General features: G+C 43.0%; 1 protein-coding gene across 11 annotated transcripts in view; it reads left to right on the plus strand.

Annotated features, from left to right (window-relative positions):
* The window catches only part of CIT (citron rho-interacting serine/threonine kinase), a 73,789-nt gene extending 50,953 nt beyond the window's left edge, over window positions 1–22,836 (plus strand). For 5 of the 11 annotated variants that reach the window (XM_040605584.1, XM_040605576.1, XM_040605643.1 and 2 more), the window contains 24 exons: window positions 1,349–1,546; window positions 2,018–2,211; window positions 2,723–2,858; window positions 3,284–3,388; window positions 4,744–4,884; window positions 5,063–5,170; window positions 5,885–6,047; window positions 6,290–6,454; window positions 7,710–7,847; window positions 8,114–8,294; window positions 8,503–8,594; window positions 8,908–9,012; window positions 9,892–10,061; window positions 11,051–11,131; window positions 11,371–11,506; window positions 12,797–12,936; window positions 13,802–13,894; window positions 15,938–16,046; window positions 16,171–16,299; window positions 17,087–17,167; window positions 17,793–17,871; window positions 17,987–18,169; window positions 18,991–19,324; window positions 19,832–22,836. In XM_040605584.1, coding sequence (XP_040461518.1) covers window positions 1,349–1,546; window positions 2,018–2,211; window positions 2,723–2,858; window positions 3,284–3,388; window positions 4,744–4,884; window positions 5,063–5,170; window positions 5,885–6,047; window positions 6,290–6,454; window positions 7,710–7,847; window positions 8,114–8,294; window positions 8,503–8,594; window positions 8,908–9,012; window positions 9,892–10,061; window positions 11,051–11,131; window positions 11,371–11,506; window positions 12,797–12,936; window positions 13,802–13,894; window positions 15,938–16,046; window positions 16,171–16,299; window positions 17,087–17,167; window positions 17,793–17,871; window positions 17,987–18,169; window positions 18,991–19,324; window positions 19,832–19,855 — 3,285 coding nt within the window. In that variant the 3' untranslated portion in view covers window positions 19,856–22,836. The remainder of the gene's footprint in view (window positions 1–1,348; window positions 1,547–2,017; window positions 2,212–2,722; window positions 2,859–3,283; window positions 3,389–4,743; window positions 4,885–5,062; window positions 5,171–5,884; window positions 6,048–6,289; window positions 6,455–7,709; window positions 7,848–8,113; window positions 8,295–8,502; window positions 8,595–8,907; window positions 9,013–9,891; window positions 10,062–11,050; window positions 11,132–11,370; window positions 11,507–12,796; window positions 12,937–13,801; window positions 13,895–15,937; window positions 16,047–16,170; window positions 16,300–17,086; window positions 17,168–17,792; window positions 17,872–17,986; window positions 18,170–18,990; window positions 19,325–19,831) is intronic. The other 6 variants (XM_040605661.1, XM_040605634.1, XM_040605625.1 and 3 more) reach the window with 3 other exon arrangements.
* The last annotated feature ends 2,149 nt before the right edge of the window (window positions 22,837–24,985 follow it).

Raw genomic sequence — 24,985 nt, forward strand, 5'->3', positions numbered from 1 at the left:
CAATACAGAATAAAATGTCTATTTTGAATAGGGCAATAAGAATGCTCAACAAGCAACCACACAGTCGAATTTTTGTTAAAAATGTTGTGGCTTAAAGTATGAATAATTTTGGTTTGACTCTAAACCATATGGGTAGCAGGAACTCCCCTTCACCCAGCAGGGAGTAATGTCAGTTGGACTTTTTCTGCTTACAGTTTAAAAATCAAATACTGTTAATTTAGATCTAGGAGAGGCATGGTAAAAGGCTGCCAAAATACACGTTACAGATTCTTCCAAAAGAAATGGTTGTCATCTTTCCAGATAGCTGAGAAGAGCTGTGTGCTCTACTGCTTTAGATATTTAAGTCCTTGGCTTGTGTAGGAAATTGGAACATTTAAACTTGAATGTGTGGCCAGCCGTGCTCTGGGATTTAATTTTTCCCATTTAATGAAGTATCTTTGACATCTAGACATAAATTCTTCTAGAACATATTTGTAAGAGTTGATTAAGAATTGTATAGAGTTTACCATTTTCTGAAATTATTTTTTATTAAGCTGATTTCAAGATTATACTGAGGTTTCTTTCTCTTCTGTTGTGATGATGTTTTTGGGTCAGGAGGAGGTACAGGTATTCATCCATGCAGTGTTCATGGCCTTTCATTCATAAAAATCAAATGGGACTGTGAAAATGGCCCACCGTTGTTCATGTTTTCCTTTAAATTGAAGGGGAATGTGGTTTAAAGCGTATGGTGTAATGCCAGTCCGATTAAACAAATGGACTCTTCTACTTCATTAAAGGCAAGGTCATTGTCTTTGAGTTTTTGCTTTTCACTGATTTTCTGATAGTCTGTTGTGTTGTCACACTTTTTTCTTTCTTCATATATCCCGTGCTGTCATCCATAATGCTCTTGTTCAGTTTTCTTAAATATCACACTCTGAAAGCCTCTCGGAGAGGTATTAGCCTCATTTCACTTAACGGGAAATTGAGGCAAAAAAAGGCAAAGTGCTTTGGCAAAGGTACGCTAGGTCAGCAGCAGATCTGAGGATACAACCAGAACTCCTCATTCCCAATCCAGTGCTTCAGGTGTGGCATTCTCTCTAAAATAATAAAGTGTATTGCAGCATATTTGTACTCTAAACCAAGTTAGAAAAAGAAATCAAGCTATTTTCTGTAAGAAACAAAACTCTCTTCCTAATCAAGTACACTCCTGTGCATAAAACCTACCATTACGATATTGCTTTTGTTTAAATTAGAAAAAATTTAAAAGCCAGGTTGTCTCCTTGCTTGGCAATAAATGGTTCTGTGAGAGTAAAACACTTTTTTGAAAAACTTTACTTACTGACATTATTTAATTTGTTTTTCTTTCTAGGTGATTACAGATTTGGAAGAGCAGCTGAACCAGCTCAGTGAAGACAATGCAGAACTGAACAATCAGAATTTCTTCCTGTCCAAGCAACTTGATGAGGCCTCAGGGGCCAATGATGAGGTCGTCCAGTTGCGAAGTGAAGTTGACCATCTCCGTCGAGAAATCACTGAGAGAGAGATGCAGCTTACCAGTCAGAAACAAGTAAGACTTACAAAGTCTGGATCAAAATCTCTTCGGGATAGCTAGTTAATTACCTGTAAGGCAAAAAATTCTTTTTGATCTGGAAACTGGTAAGGAATTAATATACTTCCAGGGCCAATGGCATTTAAGGCTTCCTTCCCAGAGCAGTTGAGTGAATGGAAATGTTTGGTATTTCCCATTGTATTTTTATGCAGTTTTATTTAGAAATTTTGTGCTCTGAAGATACTGCAATTTAGAATTATTCGTTTTACTGTTGTGACCCTGGAAATTTCAAAATTTTTGTAATGATACAGAACTGACATTAACGGCAATCACAAGTGAATGTATGGAAGCCTCGAAATAAATGGGTTGTGATTTACCAGCTTATGTTTGCTGCCAATTTGCATGTACTGTAATTTAAATGGTAAGGCTGAAGCTTAAAGTGCACGCTTGATGTGGGATGTGAGAATTGATAGGAGGATTTATTTTTAGACTATGGAGGCCTTGAAGACAACATGTACGATGCTGGAAGAGCAAGTAATGGACTTGGAGGCCCTGAATGATGAACTCTTGGAGAAAGAGCGTCAGTGGGAAGCATGGAGAAGTGTTCTAGGGGATGAGAAATCCCAGTTTGAATGTCGAGTTAGAGAGTTGCAGAGGATGCTGGATACTGAGAAACAGAGCAGGTCTCTCTCTCCCCTCCTCCCCCTTTTATTAACTTTTGTGAAAATGCTGTATAGAAGCTAGTACAAAAAATACATTTAGAATAGGATATGGGAGTTGGAACTAAATATAAAATCTTGGGAGGTAGTTCTAAAAATGGTTTATTAGTTAATAGTCATTCACCAGTGATATTGTTTCTTTTGTTTCTTTGCAAGCGAGCGATTTGTGGGGTGTGGTATTTATCATTGTAATTTATAAAATGTCTTGATTTATTATCTTCTACTTTAATATAGGGAAAAACAGTCTTAGCTCCTAACTATTCCTATGGGATCTTGAAATTTTCAGGCTGTAGTTCTAGCAGGGGCAGGAACAGGGTTATATAATATAAAAGCATTGCAGCAAACAGTCTGGCTTTATAAAGTAACATCTTGAATTTGAGGCAACCCCCTGAAAAAGTTATTGATGCCACTGCATGCTAGGAAGAGGTCAAGCCCAGAAAGGAGTTAGGTAACATTATTTTCCATTTTAATACAGAGTGAGAGCAGATCAGCGTATTACTGAATCTCGCCAGGTGGTAGAACTAGCTGTCAAAGAACACAAGGCAGAGATTCTAGCCCTCCAGCAAGCACTAAAGGAACAAAAACTCAAAGCTGAGAGCCTTTCTGATAAGGTAAGTAACTTTCAAACCTAGACTTTCATAATTAGATGAGATACTTTTCTAGAGAGATTACTTGTAGAAATGCAGTTTTCAGCAGCTTTTTCAAGATGTTAGAGCAAATTAGAAAGACTGGAGGTCATAGAATAGAATTCCATCTTCAAGCCAAAGACCTCAGATTTCCTTTTGAAAAAGGACTATAGCAGAAAGCAGCCTGTGATGCCTGGAGCGTACAGTGAAGTCCTTCAGTAACTTGGTGTCTGCATTTGAGCAACGGTACGCCAAAATGTTGTTTGGCTGGTTTTCCCCCTTGTAGTAAGTAAAGGATAATTGTATCATTTTTCTTTAGTGTGTGCTTGGTGAAGTTGGATTTTAAGATTGTGGAACGCTGTATTTATTAGTGTTCAATGTTACTCTGACCATCTATCCCACCCGCCCAGCTCAATGACCTGGAGAAGAAGCATGCTATGTTGGAGATGAACGCACGCAGTTTACAACAGAAGCTTGAGACAGAAAGGGAGCTCAAGCAGAGACTTCTGGAGGAGGTAACCTTGGAAATTGATGTTATAACTTCAGAAGCAGGGTCCACATCTTGATGAGGGATGGAAGTTGTGTGAATAGCAGTGTTACACATCCATCCTTCTTCTATATAATGAAGTTGGGGGGGTTGTTTTTTCTTAAAACTGCAAAGTGTGTAGCCACGTTGGGGGGCAGTAGAAGTTAATTGCTCAAGGGAAGGTGAGCTGGGAGCCAAGGGTGACAGCAAGTCAGACAAGTTTAGGGACCTTGCAGCCAGTGGGCACAGTGCCTGAACAACAAGGGCAGAGCAGGTTTGGGGAATGGGGCTCAGCCATTGTTGCAGAAGCCTGTAGTGATGGAGGCACATCCCAGCTCGGGTCTACAAGGCAAGGTCGGTACCCAGGCACAGCGCTCTTACAACACAGCCCTGACCAGACCCAATGCAAGGACCGTAGCTTAAAACCTGCTCTGGAGCCAAGGTGCTGAGGGTGCGTGGGCAGAGGCCACAGGTGAGGCATCTCACAGCTCTTTTGTGGTAATTTAGCTCGGTTCACAGAAGTCTGATCCGAGGTTACACACCTGCGCCATATCAGCAAGATTTTGAGTGCAGGCAGCCAGACCTGGTTAGTGGGGGAAGGGGTGGCAGAGGAGGATTTCAGGGGAAAGGTGGTTACAGGCAATCTGAGAGGACAGTCAGAGCCTTTTGGGGTACTGCCAAGTTATCCCAGAGGTGAGAACTTGATTATGCATCGCAGTGCAAGTTTTCTGGCTCTTGCTTTGTAACATATGAGCATTAATGGTTTTCATACTCGGGGACTTCCTCATGAAGAAAGTACAAAACCTGAAAGAATTGGGAGTAGTTTGTCATGTGCCCTTTTCTGTTGTTAGCTGGAGACAAAGATGTAAACAATTGGACATCCTTTTCCTTATCTTGTGTGATGATAGGAGGAGTTTATCCTGATTTATAGGAAAGATTATTTTTTTTTTCTTTTATTGCAAAGTACTGAGATGGCTTCTGGTGATTGTGTAGAGCTTGAGAAAGTAGCATCGAGAAATTCTTTGTGTAGTACAGTCTTATTAACAATTACAAGATTTTAAACGCTTAAAAAAGCAAGTAACTTGAACATGTGGTTGAAAGAAAAGGTGTTGCTGCAGATTAGTAAAAATACACTACACAGAAATGCTTGTTTAGTCATAATGCATTCTGAAAGAAAGGAAACTTCTAGAATCTTGTGATTTTCCAGCTTTTAAAGAACCATCTGTTTACTTTTAAGTTCCACAATGTGCTTACTTTACAAGGAGAGGTAACGTTTAATAGCTTTTATTTAAAAACAAGCAAACAACACAGCCAAGACACTGGCCTTTGTTTTCCTGTTAACAGCAGGCAAAGCTGCAGCAGCAAATGGATCTGCAAAAGAATCACATCTTCCGCCTAACTCAAGGTCTGCAAGAAGCTCTAGATCGAGCTGATCTTCTGAAGACTGAAAGAAGTGACCTGGAATATCAGCTGGAAAACATTCAGGTGAGGCTGAGGAAACGGCGGCAGGCCTCTGTGCTCCCCACTCCCTCTGAGGTTTTAGGATGTGATCTACTGTTCCCATGTGATGCTTCCCTTATACTATTTTTTAGCTCTATTCCGCTGTGAGTTACCTGTTTCTTCTACTGAGATGCAGTTTCCTACGTGTGTGTGTGGTTCACAGGTTCTCTATTCCCATGAAAAAGTGAAAATGGAGGGCACTATTTCTCAGCAAACCAAACTCATTGATTTCCTGCAGGCAAAGATGGACCAACCAGCGAAAAAGAAAAAGGTGGGTGAAAAAGGTTTGAGAGGCATGCAGTTAAATGATGGTTTTGTGATTGGTTATGTGCTGTGTATTCATAATACCCTGTTTTATCTTTCTGCATGTAACACAACTGTGTCCTCATTTAAGAACATTCTGATTTGCTGAATAACAACTTTACCAGGCAGGATGTGTTCTTTGTGGCTTTTCCAGTATTTTGTAATTCCTACAACACTTAAGTTACAACACAGTAGCTACACGTCAGTGAGGCTGTAGGAATACAGAATATTAACCGTGCTTTTTTTTTTTTTTTTTTTTTTAATGGTAAATATAGGATCTATGTGTGTAGGAACATATTGTGTATCTAGAGTGGTTGTCTCGTAGTTACAGCATAGGATTGATTAGTCAGGCGATGTGACTTGTGTCACATCTTTGTCATAAGCCGTTCTGTCATTTTGAATTAAGTGATTTAATTTTAACCACATATTTTGAGATCCTCTGTTTAGATGCTTTCGGAAACTCAAGGTGTGAGTACTAACAGGTAACGTACGTCCCTCTTTAAATTAATCCATATCTCAACATTTTCTCTCCAGTGCCAGTATGAACTAAAAATCCATCCTTACGCATATCAGAATTGCCATTAGGCCCTCTGGCCGGACTGCCACTAGCTAGTTTCACTTTGCCTAGTTTAAGCCATCTCTTACTAGGAGTTAGGAGTTGTCTGTGTGTTTCTGTTGCTAGGGCCTGTTTAGTCGGCGGAAAGAGGACCCTTCTTTACCCACACAGGTTCCCCTGCAATACAATGAGCTGAAAGTGGCACTGGAGAAGGAGAAGGCTCGCTCTGCTGAGCTGGAGGAGGCTCTACAGAAAACACGCATTGAACTCAGATCTGCTCGTGAAGAAGGTAGGGGTTAACAGAAAAGGTGAAACTGGAAGGAGACGCACGGTTTTGGTCTGAAAACGTGCTTTTAAGTGTGTGCCACTATAGCAGTAGCATGTTGTTTAATTCTTACCTGCTGCTATGAAGATGCATTAAGGCTACACTTTTCTGCGGGTTGCAACCACTGAATGGTTACACAGAACCACTGCTATGAACTAGTGTTCCGTGTTGGTTATGTTAATGAGTGGCATTTATCTCGTCTATAGCTGCTCATCGGAAAATATCAGACCACCCTCATCCATCTACTCCAGCCACAGCCAGGCAGCAGATCATCATGTCTGCCATAGTCCGCTCACCAGAGCATCAGCCTACTCCAATCAGTTTGCTAGCTCCTCCCTCCAGTCGCAGGAAGGAATCCTCCACACCAGAGGGTAGGTTCTTAGTGAACTTTTCTGTGACTATTTTTTTACTATTTCAACGCTATCTCTTCTTTTTTTTTTTTTTTTTTTTTTTTTAATATCAGAACAAGAGTTTTTTCATGATAGAAATATTGCATGCTAAGTTTTGCTTTTGTTTTTGGTTTACAATTCTCTATTTGGATTATATAACTTATTTCTGAAAACAGTTACTAGCATGAATTGTTTTAAAAGCATGTCTTTTTCAAAGGAGTATGTTTTCTGTACTACTCTCTGCGTTGACCAAAAGGATTTATGGCTGTTTCCTTAGCAGTTAAAATTTTTACTTGTCCAAACTGCAGATTTGTTCTGCTGAGCAGGAAGTTTCTGTCAAGACTAAAAGACTTCAGTTAGGCATAAAAGGAAGATACCAGGTCAAAGATAACTTTAATATCTTATTAGCTAGAAAAAGAGGATACCCTTCTATATCCTTGAGAATGGAGGGGAGAGGATCATCAGGAAAAAAAAATAAATCAAAGGATTGAGGGCTCTGCTGATTTATTCTTAGCTAACCAGTATTCCAGAGTGAGTGCTGAACCCCGAGGCTCTGAACTAAAACCTCCAGCCTTTAGCTGGAAAATTCCAGAACCCACAAACTGGTCCCGCCATCACAGACAGCTGGGGAGGCGCAGGGTGCTGCAAGGATGGGTAACACTGGCATGGGAAGATGTCCTCCGGGGCACATCACGGGCAGGGAAGAGAACAGTGTTCATCAGCAAAAGACCATGCCTTGAAGGATAAGTTTTGCTCAGTATAGATCTGCTAATGGGGATTTTATGTTTGCTTTGAGAGATGCTGGCACTGACGGCTAGCGTGAAGGCTGTATGAAGCAGGCCTGCTGTGTATTGGTTACAACAGCATAGGTGTTGAAGGGTTTGCTGGCTATAGGCAAAATCGAGCTATTAGCACGTTGTATGAATTGGAGCTGAGTGCAGCCTTGAAATTTCGATGGTTTGATTGACATAATCTTGCTAAACCAAACATTAGCCAATTCAGTTCTACAGTCTGTTCTCAAGCGGCACATTCTGTGCATCTGTATAAGGTAATTACCGAGGTGGTGATACAGCTTAAGATTTGCAGATTGCAAAGGAACGTAGTGCCTATGTGCAGCAGGGCTTTGATAGAGATACATTGTCACTTTTTATTACCTTGGCCTTAAAATGCCCAAAGCTACTATAATTTTCATCCCTATCACAGTTTTCGTCCTGATAATAAATTTTGTCCCTTCCAGAGTACAGCCGACGCCTGAAAGAAAGAATGCATCATAATATCCCACATCGTTTTAACGTGGGGCTAAATATGAGAGCAACAAAATGTGCAGTGTGCCTGGATACTGTGCACTTTGGGCGGCAAGCGTCTAAATGTCTCGGTAAGAGCAGAGCGTGTGCATAAATGGTGTAACTGGACGGTAGAATGAAAAAGCATCAGCCGTCTAGAACAGATTTTCAGTGAAAGCTGAAGAAAAGACTGAGTATGAAGACTTTGAAACTAGTTGGTGCAAACATTCTGCATTAGAAAACATCTGATGGCTTAGAGATTCTTGGAAAAGCTGGGATTTGTGCGTTAGAAGTGGAGGCAGCTGTGTCATGATTTTTTTTGTCATTTAGCAGAAGTTTTTCTCTGTCCTTTTGTCAGAATGCCAGGTGATGTGTCACCCAAAATGCTCAGCTTGCTTGCCAGCTACTTGTGGACTGCCAGCAGAATATGCCATACACTTCTCTGAAGCGTTCTGCCGGGATAAAATGAATTCTCCCGGTCTGCAGCTGAAGGAGCCCAGCAGCAGTCTGCGTCTTGAAGGATGGATGAAAGTGCCAAGGTATAAACATCAATGTCGGTGCCATATCAGGAGCTGAAGTATTTGGAACAGTTCCTTATATTGTCCTGGCTCTTACAATGTGATAATCGGTGCATGCCCATTACGATTGCACAGTACCACTGAAATTTGTCTTTCTAGGAGTTGCGTGCTTGGTTTGGTCAGAATCCAAGCAGAAAATCCAACATGGCTTTGTGCTTATTTTCTTCAGGAATAACAAACGTGGGCAACAGGGCTGGGACAGGAAGTATATTGTCCTGGAAGGAACGAAAGTGCTCATTTATGATGCAGAAGCAAGAGAAGGTAACTCAGCATTTCTAGAAAGAACTTTTTGATTGTGGGTTTGGGTTTTTTTAAGCTTCAGATATTGTTTAGTGAGTTGAGAGGCTTAGAGATTGTTACTGTTTGCTGTGGCCATACCTAATTTCGCCAAGTCTTCTGTAATAGGGCAGCACCGTTGCTTTTCTAGATTCTCAACAGTTTTATTAGCTGTTATGTCATAACAATCCAGCTGCGAAACATTCAGAGTGTATCCACTTCATTTTGCTATCACAATTATTTTCTTGCTACTTACTTGTTCATTCTTTCTTACTCTGTCTCCCCGTTCTCGCTGCAGCTGGACAGAGGCCTCTAGAGGAATTTGAGCTCTGCCTTCCTGATGGCGATGTAACTGTTCACGGAGCTGTAGGAGCTACTGAACTTACCAATACAGCAAAGACAGGTGAGAACCTTATGTAGATGAGGTCAAATGGATTTCATCTTCCTTGCCATCAGTGGGCATTCTGTTTGGCTGAACAGAATTTTCTCCTTTAACTTTCATTCTGTATCTATGTAATTCTGAAGTTACCTCTATTGAAGTTAGGTGAACAGGTCAGTCATCCAGATTTAGCTACACATACGCTGTTGCTTCTGTCGTGGTAGTTGAACTGCGAATAGTATAATCTTCAAGCCAAATGGAAGTAAATTTTAAGAGTTCTGTGATCTACTTAAAAGCACTCGGTTTATTTAAATTTCTTCTCTCAATGCTCTCTATCTAAAGTGTGAAGTGTCATAACTCATGCCACCATTGTGATCAAACCAAAAGGTCATTAACTTAGAAACGCTGTGGGCTGTATACAGTCTCCTATTATGAAAAAATGTTGATGTTTTGATTTGTATGTATTGACTAGAACCGATGAAAAGATTATGTATGTCTTGACTTTAACATTAAAGGATATGGATTGTTAAAAACAAAGGTTTCCATAACCAATTTTTACAGATTTTTCTTGAACAGTACAGGGAAAACTTTAGCCAGGTGGCTGGTTTTGTACTTTTTTCACAATGGAATTTCTTTCTCTTTTGAATAAAAGACAAGAGATTATTTTTATTTAGTAAAGACAGCATTTGTACGTATGGATTGCATGCATCCAGATAATATTTAGCTTTAAGTAGCTAGCCTGGGCAGGACCTGTAAAGGAGAAGCCTATGTATAAATTGCCATGGTAACACGTCATGATAAATACAACTTCTCTCCAATGAGGCTGAAAGGTGTTGATTTTAAGTCTACTGACAATATTCCAAAAACTAATCTAAGTCTTATTCTATCTATATAACATCTCAGATGTGCCATATATCCTAAAATTGGAGTCTCATCCACACACCACTTGCTGGCCTGGTAGAACACTCTACCTGTTAGCACCCAGCTTCCCTGACAAACAGCGCTGGGTCACAGCACTGGAATCAATAGTGGCAGGTGGGAGAGTTTCCAGAGAAAAAGCTGAGGCTGATGCTGTGAGTATAAAAGTTTCATTTAATAATAAAATATTCTGGGAGGGAGCAGAGTTTTGAAAAATATTTTTTCAGTATTTGGCATACTGAGGTTTAACTGAAGGTAAGTTACCACTTCTGCCTTATGATGTACAAGTACCAGGAACTGGTTCACTGTGAGACTGATGCTTTATATTACAACGGCCAATCTTTAGTCTCAGGGAGTGTAGTAAGAGGATCTCAAGACTCTAATTCCAGCTAACAGAAAAGGAAGAAAGAGCAGTTAGGACATGGCTTAAATCCAGTCTCGTAATGTACCACATGGCATGAACGAACCTTAGAATAAAGAAAGAAAGAAAGAAACAAGCAAAACACTCCCTCCTCTCCCATTCTTACAGAGTCAGGGGGGGTTTGTTTCTTTGGGAGGGAAGTGACTGTGTGTTTCTTAGTTTTAAGTTTTATTCCTGATAAGAATAAGAGGTTAAATGAATTTGTTTTGGTTTTGGATAGCCTTTTTCATCATTGTTGCACTGATAACTCTTTTCTGACAAAGGGAGATGTGGTTCTATGGTATTGTGTATTAGAATGTTAGCCCTGGAGGTAGGGAATATCTGACTAGCAGGAAATCATCTCTTTTCTCATGCTAGTCTTCCTTTTGTGTCTGAGAAAAATACATGCTCCCACCAACATCTGGAATTTTTTTTTTTTTAATCCTTCCCCTAGGAAAATTTCACTGCTCTGTTGCAGGAGACTGGGGGAAATGGAAAAGATAGGGAGGACAGGACGTTTTGTCTGATTTTAGTTAATTCTGATCAGTTTGCCTAACTGCATTTCTGGTAGAAGTTTACCAATTCTTTTGTGGGAGGTATTCCAGCAACTTTTAGCTTTCTGAGAAAAAGAAATCTGTGTGAAGCTTTTTGCCTGTCTGAAATGATGACATTGCGTTGTTAAAATACTAATAGAGAAAGAGAGAAAGATAACAACAACAAAAAATATCTTTTTGTCATTTGCAGAAATTGCTTGGAAACTCCCTGCTGAAGCTAGAGGGTGAAGACCGTTTGGATATAAATTGCACAATGCCTTTCAGTGACCAGGTAATAATGATGTTCAGTTGGGCCTTTCTGAGTATTGGGTATTTCATTCGTGGAAGTGGTATTTTAATGGCAATGTGTGTAATTTTATACCTCTTCGTTGGTTGGTTTGTCCTCTTCACTGTATCCCAATACGTACTATGATATGGAATACTGTAAGCAGTATTGCCCATTTGCTCTTGGAGCATTCTTTGTTCTCCTCATGTGGCACTGCTTTCCCCCCCGCCCTGTTGTCGCTGCAGGTAGTGCTCGTGGGCGCAGAAGAAGGTCTCTATGCCCTGAATGTACTGAAGAATTCCTTAACGCACATCCCAGGAATGGGTGCCGTCTTCCAAATTCACCTCATCAAGGATCTGGAGAAGCTACTGATGATAGCAGGTAGGGGGCTGGATGCTCCCATTTGTCCTGCAGTAAACACACAGTAATTGCGCTGTAATGCTAGGAGTGCTGCCTGCCAAGGGACTGGGCTCTCCTTTAGATTCATTACAGGCTTTTTTAATTATTTCCCCCGCCTTCCCCCATTACATTGTTAAGAATCACTTACTGTGGTTAACACAGTGTTATCTGAGGTTTTCTTGTAAATGAATATGTGAATGAAGGTGCCGTTAAACCTTCACAAACAAGTGATTTCTGCTTCCAAAGCTGAAGGAGGAAGGAACCAGAGACAAAAGATTTCCAGCTTAGGGGTTAGTCATCATTTTAAGTCCAATTTAAAAAGTGTTGAGCTGCTCAGTGGGCATCTCTCTTCCTAATCACGGCATAACCTTCCCTTTTAATGTAGTTAACCATTTGAGGATGGTGATGGGATTCTTGAGGCCTAGGGCTAACAACTCAACCTCTCTTGCTCTAAACACTAATCGACATAAAATTAGGACTTATTTCATGGTTTGTTTAAGATTCCCTTATGAAAAGAACACCAGCTTTAATCTCTCCATCTGTGGTTTTCCAGAGATAACCCTTCCTACACTGATGTAGGCATGCTGAATGTTAGGGCGTTATCTTCATCTGAAAGCCCAAATTATCAAATGCCTATATGACATTTGTAGGGAACGAAAAACAAATTCTTTCTCTTGTTCTGTTTGTTCTGCATTTCACCCCTTGTAAAGATTTAAGCTGTCCATGCTTTATTTGTTTCAGGGTAGTAGATAAAAAAGCAACTGGAAAAAAGAAAATCTCACATAAAATTAGGAGAAGGCCGCGTTACTCTGTCGCTAGGCTTCTGAGAGGAATTTGGCTTGGCCTATAATGCGGTTTATTAGGGCACTTCTTGGAAATCCATTGCTGGCTCTGTTGGCACAGAGCGGCTAAAGCACCTTTTACTTTAAGAAGTTCTGAAGGTAAAATAAAACTTCCTGGCTAATTTTGAATGAATAGTGTCCTAATAAGGCCACTGCTGTTGTGATCTACTAGACCTTAGCAACTCTAATGATCCACTGAGAGAATGGTTGTTCCCCCAGTGGGTTTACTGCCCATTGTCTGGTTGGGTTTTTGTAAGTTTTCTGGTTCACTTTTAATAGCAATAATATGGAATGATTCTACACGGTACCTTGTGACTGTTACCACAGTAACAGCCTATAAGGATAAGCTGCTGCTTAGGTAACAGAGCAGACTTTTGTAGAGAATAGGGAGTTTTCCCTTGGTATAAAATGTAACTGGTTTTGTTTCCAGGAGAAGAAAGGGCTCTGTGTCTTGTTGATGTGAAGAAAGTGAAGCAATCCCTAGCCCAGTCTCACCTCCCAGCCCAACCTGATATCTCACCAAATGTCTTTGAGGCTGTCAAAGGATGCCACCTTTTTGCTGCTGGCAAGGTAGGATACGGCTCCCTCATGCCCTCGGACCACCCTTTAGATTGTGCTGAGTTTGACACGAATCAGATCAGCATCTTTATTTCGCTGGTAACAAATCCAAGGCCTATATTCTAGTTTTAAATCTTTTTCTTCAACTAAGAAGAGTATAGGGGCTGAAGAGGGGCTGAACTGGAGAGAGTATGGAGAATCTACCACTAATATGAATAAATTCAGACACGATGCTATAGCCTAAACTGCTACATTATAAGAAATACAGCAGAGCGTAGTCTTAACTGCCTCCTCACAGCTGACTTCAATTTTGAGATTTATAATTAGTGAATTCCATCCACTTGTTCCTGACTGTTGTGTAACTGTTTCCAGGCTAGCAAATGGACTTAGCTGTTTGCGTCACTCTTGACTCTTGATATTTACATCAATTCCCAGTTTTTAGTATGGAACATCTAGGCACAGCAAAAATTCTCATCAATGATTACTTCTATGGACTACTTTGATGATAAACTGAAAAACCTTCATTTCAAAGTGATTTTTAAGATAACAGTTTCAGGGGTTAAAACTTGGACCTAATCTATTTGAAATTATCCCTTTTAACGAAACGTTTTTCTGTGGAAAACCTAATTTTTTATTAACTACTTTCAAGTACAAAAGAAATCACAGAAGCAGTTCAAATTCATGTTCTTCTTTGAGAATGTGAAGAGACTTTTCATTATTTCACTAATTCACAGTAACCACCCTATTAAAAATGTACTTGCTTGTCTTGGCAAAGTTCTTTTTGTGGCAAGAGGTCCTCCGATCCATTTCACACACTCAGCACCCAAATTTACTCTGTGTTACACCATCCTGAGCTTGGTTGTAATCTTCTTTGCAGGTTGAGAATGGTCTTTGTATCTGTGCAGCCATGCCCAATAAAGTGATAGTTCTGCGATACAATGAGAGCTTGAGCAAGTTCTGCATCAGAAAGGTAAGCTTCGTAACGCCCTCTGGTAGCTGAAGTAATTCCCATACTGCACTAAGACTTCGCTTTGGAGCAAACATCTTAAACCTTTTTGCATGCATAAGAACATTTGTTTGCCAGCTAAAATGACAACAAAGTGCAACGTACACTGACTAAAATCAGAGTAGGAAGCAATTTTCTTTAATAAGAGTTGGCATATTTGGAGGGATGCAGAACAGAACTGGGATTATTTTTGATTTTTTACTGGACTCAGCTGTGTTAGTTATTTAGCCCAAAATTATTTACCGATAATACCCTCGCTTATTTACCCCCAAAACGCTTTCTTCTTAATTATCCAGCAGTGTTCCCTCACTTCTGTCGTCTTTGGAGAAATCTGTAGCAAATGACTACTCCCTCCTTTGCAATTAAGGAAGCAATGGGTATCTGAATTTGTTTACTGTACCAGCAAAGTCCAAGGGTATTCGGTACTATTCCACCACCGGATAGGCAGCTGTTTCCCATTCGTACCCTAATACAAGTGTACTTTCTCCTGCCCAGCGCACAAGGCACTGAGATATGGGTCTGACGCGGCAGTGTGTACACCTCCTCCGGGTGTGACCCTGCCTGCCTGCAGTGCTGGTGCCGGACGGTGCTGGTACCCGTTCTGCTCCGCTCTGTCAGGCGTGGGTGGGAGAAGCAGAGCTGCTGCAGCTCTTCTGCAGCCAGCCAGCTGCAGGCAGAAAATACTCTCAGCATCTAACCCGCCATTCCCTCAAAGACCAGTCGCATGAATTGTCATCAATAAATTTTATATGCTCATACACATCCAGAAAAACCCAAAATAAAGAGGGATCTCTCCTCAGAACAAAGAGTTTAAATGCTGCCTGCCTTAAAATGGACTGGTACCCAGAAACTCAAGTCCTCTCCAATTCACAAATTCCAGGATGTTCAGGTCAAACTACCAACCCCTGTGAGCCTCTGCAGTTAACTTTGAAGGCACCAGTCCAATTTACAGCTTGACTGTGGCTTTCATCCCTGCCGAGTGCTACACCGGCACTGCTGTTGGGAAGCAGAGCTGGCACAGTAATTCAGATGCTGGCCTCCGTGGAAGTACGGCAATGATCTTGGCACAAGCAATGTGGATGCCAGCAAACCCGGAACATCTGCAAGACCGTAGCTGGTATCGACTCCTGCTCGCGATGGAGCAGCAGCCGACAGAGAACACTGAAGATGTACAGTCACCGTCCTCTGTTCGTGCTGCCGTTCACCTCCATAGTGCCAAGCGCCTCGACAAGGGCTTACATGCACAACATGCAAAGGCGTGATTTAGAAGGCAGGTTCTCCTTACCTTCACTAATCCAGACAACTGAATTTAGATCCTAACAAGATGGCAGCAAGCCCAGAATATGCTTTTCTGTTCTGCCAACTAAATTTCCAGATAAATTAGGAATTACATAAGGAATCTCATCCTCAGGAGATCTGAGGATCTGTGTGTTGTGTCAGGTTAATCTGCAGAGCTACCCTAGCTGTTCAATCGCAATGCAAATCTTGGAGGACGACAGATCTGTGTTACGTTGTACAAAGAAGGAAGGAAGATTCTCTGTGTTTGTTGTCCTTTTGCTTAAGGAGCCATCAAGCTAATTTCTTAAGTTTTAATAGGAGAGGTACTTTAGCAGGCAGATCCTTCCCATGCTCAGACATGCAGTCGTTGGCATGGCTGTGACCTGCTGCAAGTGGGGAGCTGCTCCCTACTGCTCCAGAAAACCGCGCTACAGAATGTCTTTCAGAATAGCATATTCTTCCAAAAGGAAGAGGTTCTTATACTTGGTTAGCACCCCGAGTTGAGTTGGTATACAAATCTATACCCGAGCAAGTATCACTCCCAACAAAACAAAACTTTCTTCTAGCACGAGTACTTTTTCATATGCTTTTGCCAGCCTGCTAATGACTGAGGTTGCCACCTCTCCCTTTTATAAAGATAAATGTGGCAATATACAATCTTCCAAAATAAGCCAAATCTGCAAACTGTTATAGGGAACTAATACCGGTCCGTACTTTTCTCTTTTCCAGGAGATTGAAACCTCAGAGCCCTGCAGCTGCATCCATTTGACCACTTACAGCATCATCATTGGAACCAACAAGTTCTATGAAATCGAGATGAAGCAGTATACACTGGAGGGTAGGAGACGTTCCCTGAGGAATGCACCAAGTGGCTCCACAGATTCTTTTGGTGGGGCTCTTTTTGGCACTTTAGGAAAAAAAGTTGGTGTTGCTCAAGGTGTTTTTCTCCATTCTCTTTGCAGAGTTTCTGGATAAAAATGACCACACTTTAGCTTCTGCTGTGTTTGCTGCTTCCACCAACAGTTTTCCAGTCAGTATCATCCAAGTGAACCCAGCAGGGCAAAGGGAGGAGTATCTGCTGTGTTTCCATGGTAAGCAGTACTGCCAGAAGGAGTCAGAGTCCTGTTGTAAAGGAAAGCCCAGTAGAGTTGACCTTCTAGTGCCTGGTAACGAATGTTTGTTGAGGACTGCGAGTCTAGAGGCCTGGCAAGAGCTGTGGCTGGCGGGTTAGACAGTGAGATGCACAGGGCACTGGCACTAAAATAGCACTTGCTGAGGTGCTTTTGGTGAGCTTGCTTGCAAAGTTCTCTGTGCCTGTGGATCAGTTGCCACATGTAGGCATCTGTGCCCGAAGGGAAGGGATCGTAGTCGGCATCGAGTGCAAACAGGCATCCAATTATCCCAGTAAAATGTTAAGGGGTTTTTAGCCTTTAGCTTTCTTGTCTGGTTTCCATACAGACAGGTGAGATGTTTTAATCTTCTGGTGACAAAATAAGAGAGTGTTAGAGTGTTTTGTATAGCTGCTTTTGTTGGCCCTCTAGGATAGTGTCATGGAAATGCACAGGAAGCCTTCTAAAAGCCCATTAGCAGTAATTTTGGGTGAGTAACGGTAGAGTGTCATAGTCTTCCTAACTCTAGATTAAACAATAACTGTAATTGGTACAGGGAGACCTAGAATGGCAGTACCTTCTGGCACTGGACGTACTCCTAAATCTAGCCAATTCAGTGTCAGAGTAATTCACGGCACTCCAGGATCTGCAAGGCAGTAAGCTCCCTGTCCCTGCTAAAAAGCCCAGGGCCAGTTGCTTTTGTCCCTTTAGAAATAAATGAACAAAATTCAGGTGCAGGCTTACGACATGATATGACTTCTCTTGGCAGAGTTCGGTGTCTTTGTGGATTCCTATGGAAGACGCAGTAGGACAGATGACCTGAAATGGAATCGCTTGCCCTTAGCTTTTGGTAGGTGTTGAGGAACATTCACTTGGGTTATGGAAATTACTGAAACGGGGAAGCATCCTCATGGAACAGGTATTCTTTGCTCAGCGCTCCCGTTTCCTCTTCCCTCTCCCATTTCTCTCAGAAACTATGGAGATTTCCCCATGATTTAAGATCACTATAAAGTCAAATAGCAAACCTGCTGAAGTCTAAACAATTTGAAGAAAACTAAGGAAATATAACTTTGGTTTAACGTTCCTTGTCTGACAGCGATTGAACTGGCTAGTGGAAATTTTAAGGATGATTGGAAATTTCTGAAGTAGTCAAAAATATATAATGTCACTGTGGATCCCCCAAGCCTTTCACCCTACCCAATGGGAATTTAATCCAGTTAATAGCCTGGTTTTAATGCCATTTTCATGACGCTTTGGTTAGTGAAATTCTTGAGATACAGATAGTTTCAAAGCAACAATTCTTTAAGCTTGCATCTCCCTACCTAGTAATAGCGTCTGTGTCTCATTACAGAAGATATATTCCTTTATTTTTCCCAAGGGGCTGGGAGGCTCTGTTGTGCTCACTGATGCTTTTTAGAAGTTTTTAACAGAGAATTTTATTTTGTGTTTTTCCTGTCTTTGCGATGCTCCTTCAGCCTACAGGGAGCCCTATCTATTTGTGACCCACTTCAATTCCCTTGAAGTGATTGAGATTCAGGCACGAGCCTCTCTAGGGTAAGTTGTTCCCTTTTCTTTACTTGGAACAGCATGTGCTCCAAGAATACGTGTGCTGGCCAGGAGAAGGTATGGTGTTGCCGTTGTAAAGATTTTTTCCTGCACTTTTACTCAGAACTCCTGCACGAGCCCACCTGGAAATACCGAATCCACGTTATCTAGGGCCTGCAATTTCATCGGGAGCTATCTACCTGGCCTCCTCCTACCAGGACAAATTAAGGGTGATTTGCTGTAAGGGCAATCTAGTGAAGGAGACCAACAACGAGCAGCACCACAGAGGATCTTCTGCTACACGCAGGTATGGTGAAGTCAGTGTGTTATGGTCCCTGTGCACCTTGTAAGCAAACTCTGCTCCAGGTGGCTTTCACCCCTGATGCTGCAGCTACCCTTAACCCATTCTTAGAGAGAGAGAGGCTGGCATTAGCCAGTTATTGTGATGCTGGTGTGGAACACGGAGTAGAGTCACCGATGTTTTAAAATCCAGAAAGCAAAGAAACATCAGCTCTGTAGGAATAGGTGGATAATCTCCTCCCCGAATGCTTTGTGCCCTTTAGCTGGTTTACTTTGATGCTGTGATATAGCTGTGCCTTCAAAGCTTGGTGAGCTTCGATGGTATTGGTATGACACTAAACATTGATTGACTGCAACGATCCCTGAAGCAAGAGCCTCTTCTCTTAAACAATGAGTGTGCCTTAGGGAGACGCCTTGGGACGCTGCGATGTGATCTCGTTCTGTTGAGCGGAACAGTGGCACTTCAGGCAGCTGAGCAAATGCTGGGGTTGGCAGCGCCACTGTGTGCTGGAAACTGCGAAACTGATGCTCGCACTCATCCTAACCTGGCATGAACAGCCTGGAGCCTCTGCCAGTTTTGCATGCGAAAAAGCATGTATCAAATTTTAGCGGCCTTTTGTGTGGAAAAGCGTACTGCTGAAGTACACGGACACGTGTAGTTTTCTGGCCTGTTGCACAGACAGGACATCCCTTAGCAATTCATTAAGGCACGTTACTGGTGTGGCTAATGTTATGGAGACTCGACTATCAAAGTACGGTCTGCTGGGTGTTTGGGGAAAGTTACATTTTTGCTAAAAGAAAATGTAACGTGAAGTTTTTGTCGCTCAGCTGTTCGCGTCCATTATTTTTGAATGACAGCAGCCCTAACAAGAGAGGTCCGCCCACATACAACGAGCACATAACCAAGCGGGTTGCATCAAGCCCAGGACCACCGGAAGGTCCAAGCCACCCTCGAGAACCAAGCACACCACATCGGTACCGCGAGGGGAGGACAGAGCTGCGGAGGGACAAGTCACCTGGGCGACCGCTGGAGAGGGAGAAATCTCCAGGCCGGCTTCTGAGCACCCGCAGAGAAAGGTCCCCTGGGAGACTGTTTGAAGAGAGCAGCCGAGGACGAATGCCCGTGAGCGGTGCCAGAACTCCTCTTGCTCAAGTCAATAAGGTAAGTCAGGAGCCTGGAGCCCGTTTCTGTTCTCGGGAAAAGGGATGTCCGGCAGCAGGGCGGGTGGTGCTGTAAAGTATGAGAGCAAATCAAATCTCACCCCCCCACCTTCTATTAAACCAGAGCACACGTGGTGTGACTCACTGGCCCTTCGAACACCCTCCCTTGTGCTAGTTCTGTAACTGCGAAAAGCAGCTTGGCTCTGGAACAGGCTACACTCCTCCAGATCTGAAAGCAGAGCTGCCCTGACCAACAGAAATCAAGTTACTCAGGATGTGAAGGGGGGACAGTGTCTGGAGAGAGGCATGTGGGAGCCTGCTGTGTTCAGTGATGCTGATGGTTCTTGCCTTTGTCAGTGGTTTCAGAATGGTGCCGCCAAGGAGCGAGCACATAACAGCACTGGCTCAGCGGCGGCAGCAGTAGTTAGGTGATGTACTGCTGCTGGCACCTGTGCATGTGTGAGGAAAATATGTGCGAGCTGTAACTGTTATCTTATTTCCCTGCCAGGTCTGGGACCAGTCCTCAGTGTAAGTCTCAGCTAGACAAAGTTACTCATCTTGACCTGCAGGAAAAAAAAGGAAATACACTGAGTATATGCACGGCGTATGGCTGCTGCCCAGTTACCAAAACAGCATTCCTGGGCAAAAGCTCACTCCACATCGGGAGACGTGATGCTTTTGAAGATTGTTTGCAGCTCAGTTTAGTTTCTCTGCACTTTCCTGCACTCCTGTTTTTGCACTTTGTACTACTGTTACTCTTTCAAGCAGTTCATGAACTTTTTGTATTCACTTTAGTCCCCAAGTAGTACATCAAGGAAATTAAATGGGACTAGAGTCCCACCCCCGTCTCTATAATGTGGTTAGCATCCCATACCAGATAATTGATCTTAGTTCTGAGACAGGCTGGGAATTCCTGATGGCCTGGAAAGAGAAGGGCCAAGGTGAGTGAGTCTTTCAATAGAAGGTGTGATTGGATATTCTCTACAGAACACAAGGAAATTTACTTCTGATTAGTCTGTTCACCTGCCACTTCTGAAAGTTATTTTGTTCTCACTAAAATCACTCTAGAGCAGCTCTGAGGGGGAGGGAAGAACCCTGCTTTAAATGAGCCCATGTGCCCAGCCCTGAGACAAAGTGCATTACCTACAAGCTACTGGGTTGTAAGACTTTATCCAGGTCTTCTGCATGACAGTTCACTGCATGCTGCTGCACCATCACTGGCTGCTCTCTCCTTTTAGGTTGCTTTGCTGAGTAGTGTATTGTACCTCACCTGTAAATTAACTGAAACCTTTAGATTACGCTGCAAAATAACCGTTAATTACTCTGGAAATTTGGCAATGAAGAGTTAACGAGCCTTATTCTATGACAGGAATTACAGTCACACTGAATGTGGTCCCTTTGCAAATAACCTTGTAGTCCTGACAGTGTCACATTCCCCAGAAGGAGCAGCGGCCCAGGGCTGGCTCCTCCTGTGACATGTAACTTGTCGTACAATAAGAACCAAGTGTCACGGCACAAGAGGATACTCACAATGAACAGCTTTAGCGGTTACTGAACACGCTTTGCCTTCGCTCCCACGTATCTAACCTCAAGCCATTTATTGCTTGCTATTCTCTTTTGCTGTGAACATGAATCAGAGAGCAAATGATTTTCAAAGCAGGTTTTGACCATTCAATCTGCACTAGCAACATCCTAAGTGAACAACCACGTTCTTTACAACTGGAAAGAGCAAAACTGCATCCAATCTTCCCTTGGCGCCACACTTAAACTTCTGCTAGTCCCTCACAAGCCTGTGCTAACCTGTTCTAGAAACCCATAAAAATTCAAATGCCTTGTCAGTGTCCTTTGGCGAGTTTCATGAATTTGTATCCTGTTTTCGTCTGTTGGGTTATTTTAGGTCAGATGATTTGGCAGGAAACTTGCTGAAAGTTTTTGTCTCCTGGTCTGAATATTTGGAAAGGTCACTGAGATCAGTCTTTAAATCTTTGCATCTTATGGAAGATCTTCAAGACCTCAGAAATGGGCTTGTTGATTCCTGGAAGTGTGTATCTTGTGTCTGTTTGTGAAATGCTTCCTGCTATAGAAATAGCTCAAAGGACTGTACATATTTACAAGAAACTTTATATTCGTAACAAAAAGAAATTGAATTGGTTTCTACTTTTTTATTGTAAACTGTGCGTTTTTCAACACTAGCTTTTTGTTTTAATGGTGGTTGTGGACAGCCATCTTCAGACACTGGAGGGGCCTCAGCTTAGTCCTCCTTGCTCTCCCATGAAGAAATATTGTAACGTTTAATTGCAATTGAAGCTTGTTAGCATAAATGAGGTTTTAGGTCTCTAAAAGTACAGGATTTTTCTTCATTACCTTTTTATTATCGACAAGGGAGGGAACCAGAGGGACAGTTCCAAGCTCCACCTGGAAAATATTGAACTTTTTTGTTGAAAAATAACCAAATAAAACAAATAACTATCTTGACTGGCATGGTGAAATGAACGCTTCCTTCTATAGAGAGTAATACGGAGCCATCCTGCCATTGCACCCAGCGTTAGAGGCTGTGTAATCTATAGGCGTCAGAGCTTACCAAAGAGCTAACCTTGGCAGTATTTAGCATTAATAGTGGTTTTTCCCTGAACAAGTAGCATAAGTGGCTTCACAAAAACAAAGCATGTTCATATGAACTGAAACAGGTGGATTTGTCCAAGTATTTTACTAGAGCAGCAGCTGGCTGCCAACACCTACAGCTAAATTCTGCCCCGACATACTTAACTAGTGGTACGGGTAGAGGTAAGACACATGTGAGTATCTGGGAAAACAATCTTGCCCTGGTAAACGACCCACACATCTTGAGCTGGAAAGAACCATCTTAATTAACAACAGTGTGATCTAACAACAGGTTTGGGATTTATCCCAGCAGTGTACTGGTAGCAGAATGGACTGAGACAGTTACTCATCCCACCGCTGTAATATGCTGGTGCTTTAAGGCCTAATAGCTGCAACTTTAAAAAAAAAGAAAGAAAAAAAAAACACAACAAAAAACCAAACCAACATTCACGAATTGAGTCAGAATGAGTACAACCTGCAGTTACTGTACATCTTAACTTATACCTGCTGGGAAAACTTGCTAGATCAGACTTAAATGTAAATACATCTATTTTTAACTGAACCAGTTTTTACAGGGTCTGAAGTATTCTTTCACAGGAAGAGGTTTTTAATATTCACACTGCTGCCTACAGTAACTTAATTTGTCCTCCTACTGTTCAGTGTTTTCAGTTCTGTGCACATAACCGCCCCCTTACCCCCAATAAAGGGCCTGTTGGAGGGTGTGGGGGTGGGTTACTAATAGCTCCTCTTACATTTTGGTCTACATGACATTCTTCATGAAAATGCTCTACATAAACCCCAAGCTGCTTGATTTTATCTATTGTGCCTACTATCTGATGTATATGATGAAATGCTAACTTGTTCAATGTTCCTTTATTTTACTGTGCACAAAGAATACTTATTTAAAGCTCATTGTTGCAGTCCTATGATGCATGATCAGAATTGTAACAAAACTAAAACAATCCAGAAACTGGTGGAGTAAAAAAAAAATTATTTATTGAGCCTTTTGATTACCAAGAAACATGCACAAATGCCCTGTCAGCTTGCCCACTGCGCTCTGTGCTGAAATTTAGGGGGTCGGGGAGGGGGGGGGGCAGCGGCGGGGGGGGGGCAGGGAGCTCTTGTTACTTCTGCCGTAGACACAGACCATAGCGGCTTACTCAAGGACCCAAAAAAATGACTGTAACAAAAGCCTCTGCATCTACCTTAAATCATGTGCTCTCCTAGCAACAGCCAAGAACAAACATAACAGCACAGACTGCGAGATGTGGGTGGGGAATGTAAGTGAGCTAATAAATCCATCTCTTGATCCAGCTTTTGCCTTTGGAGGGATTTGATTCATCCCCTTACAATAAGGGAACACTGTGATTAATCTAATTCGTTCACCTATCAAGCAGAAAACAAGCTGGGGGTGGGGGATAAAGAGTGAGAGCCCCCCACCCCAAAATGAAAACTGAACCAAGCAGCCTACCTCTTCTTTCAACAGCGCCCTGCCAGAAAGCAGCCCTCCTGCGGATGCTCCCTGCTGGAGAGAAAGGGGGAGGCGGGGCGGGGCGAGGCTTACCTGGAGGAAGGTTGTGGCTCCGGGGAGGTGTCAGCTGAGGCCACCGGTGCCAAGGAACACCCCACCTCCATCACCTGCCCGGCCTGGGAGAGGCCCTTGGGGCTGCGGGCAGCTGTGCTGGCTCACCAAGCAGGGGAGGGTGGAGGTGACCACAGAGTAATTCCCCTGGCCAGCCCAGGCGTTGCGCTGCGCTGCTTGCTCCTCACACAGCCTGGGCCCCTCACCCTGCCGTCCGAGGTGCACACATGAAGCTTTTTTGGGGGCTGCAAAACCTAATGGTGCAGTGCCAGCTGCAGACCATGTAACCAAGTGCTCTACCCTCTGAGCCATGGCCATAAACTGCAAATTAAAAAAGAAAAAAAATTTCTATAAAATAATTGGTTCTGTCCTGTGGTTCCACCACACCAGCACTGATGAAAAGCCTAGAGCGAGTCATGCACACATGTAACTGGAAAAAAATCCACAAATCTTAGCAATAACTAATGAGACCAAGTCCATGAACGCTGCTGTTTTGCATACCTGCATACCTTCACTTTCCTTTCTGTTTTCCATTTCTGTTTCAGCTTCTTTAGCCTCTGACATGTGAAAAACTTGTTTTTCAACTGAAAAACAAAACCGCACAACCAAACTTATTAAGTTACCTTTAAGCTGCTCTGCTCTTCTAGCAAAAAAAAATGAATCCTAGGTCATTCAAATAAGAAACCTGTGGTTTCCTTTCCCTGCTGTCACTAAAAGCCTTTAAGAGGCTGCACTGCACGATTTCTGGCTGCCCATACACTCTCGCATCTACTTTTCTTTGAACACAGCTGAAAAAATACCTTCCAGCACCTGTCTCTCCTCTGCTGACACATGTCCCACCAAACCCACTTGGTTCTGCACAACCACACCCAGGCAGCTGCCACAGCACTTGCCCAGTGCCCGGCCCACTACACATGTGCCGCAGCTGTGGCACAGGCACCAGGCAAAGCCACGGGCACAGCCAGGCACCGGGGCTCACTTGCCCACAGCGCCACAGGGCTGCCGGCCGCTGGCCCTCACTCAGGTCACTGAACAGCTCTGGTGGCACCAGAGTGGGACCGCTGTTGTGCTGACAGCAGAGCACGTCACCAGAGAGGACCACCGCACCACACCGCTTCCTGGCGACAGCTCCACTGTGCTACCCAACACAGGGTCCAGCACACCTTTGTCGGTGCCGCTGTGGAAGGAGAGGCCACCCAGTTACCAACAGCACCATCAGGCAGGGAACTGGCAAAGGGGCTGTGGGCACACAGTTGGTCACATACCTGCGTGCACTTCTGCATTTGAACACGCAGGTGGTTTTGACTGGGTGAGCTGACCTTTCAACAAAAGCTCAGTCCTGTGACATCAGCTACTGGAGCTGTGTCAGCCTGCTCTCCCCGTCCCTGCTACTGACACACCTTCATTCACTGCCCTGATACAACCAGCCCAGGCTAAAAGGACCCCCGATGTTCCCCGGCAAAGTGCACAGGCCTCCCT

Source organism: Falco naumanni, chromosome 1 (genome assembly GCF_017639655.2).
Source record: "Falco naumanni isolate bFalNau1 chromosome 1, bFalNau1.pat, whole genome shotgun sequence".
Taxonomy (NCBI): Eukaryota; Metazoa; Chordata; class Aves; order Falconiformes; family Falconidae; genus Falco; species Falco naumanni.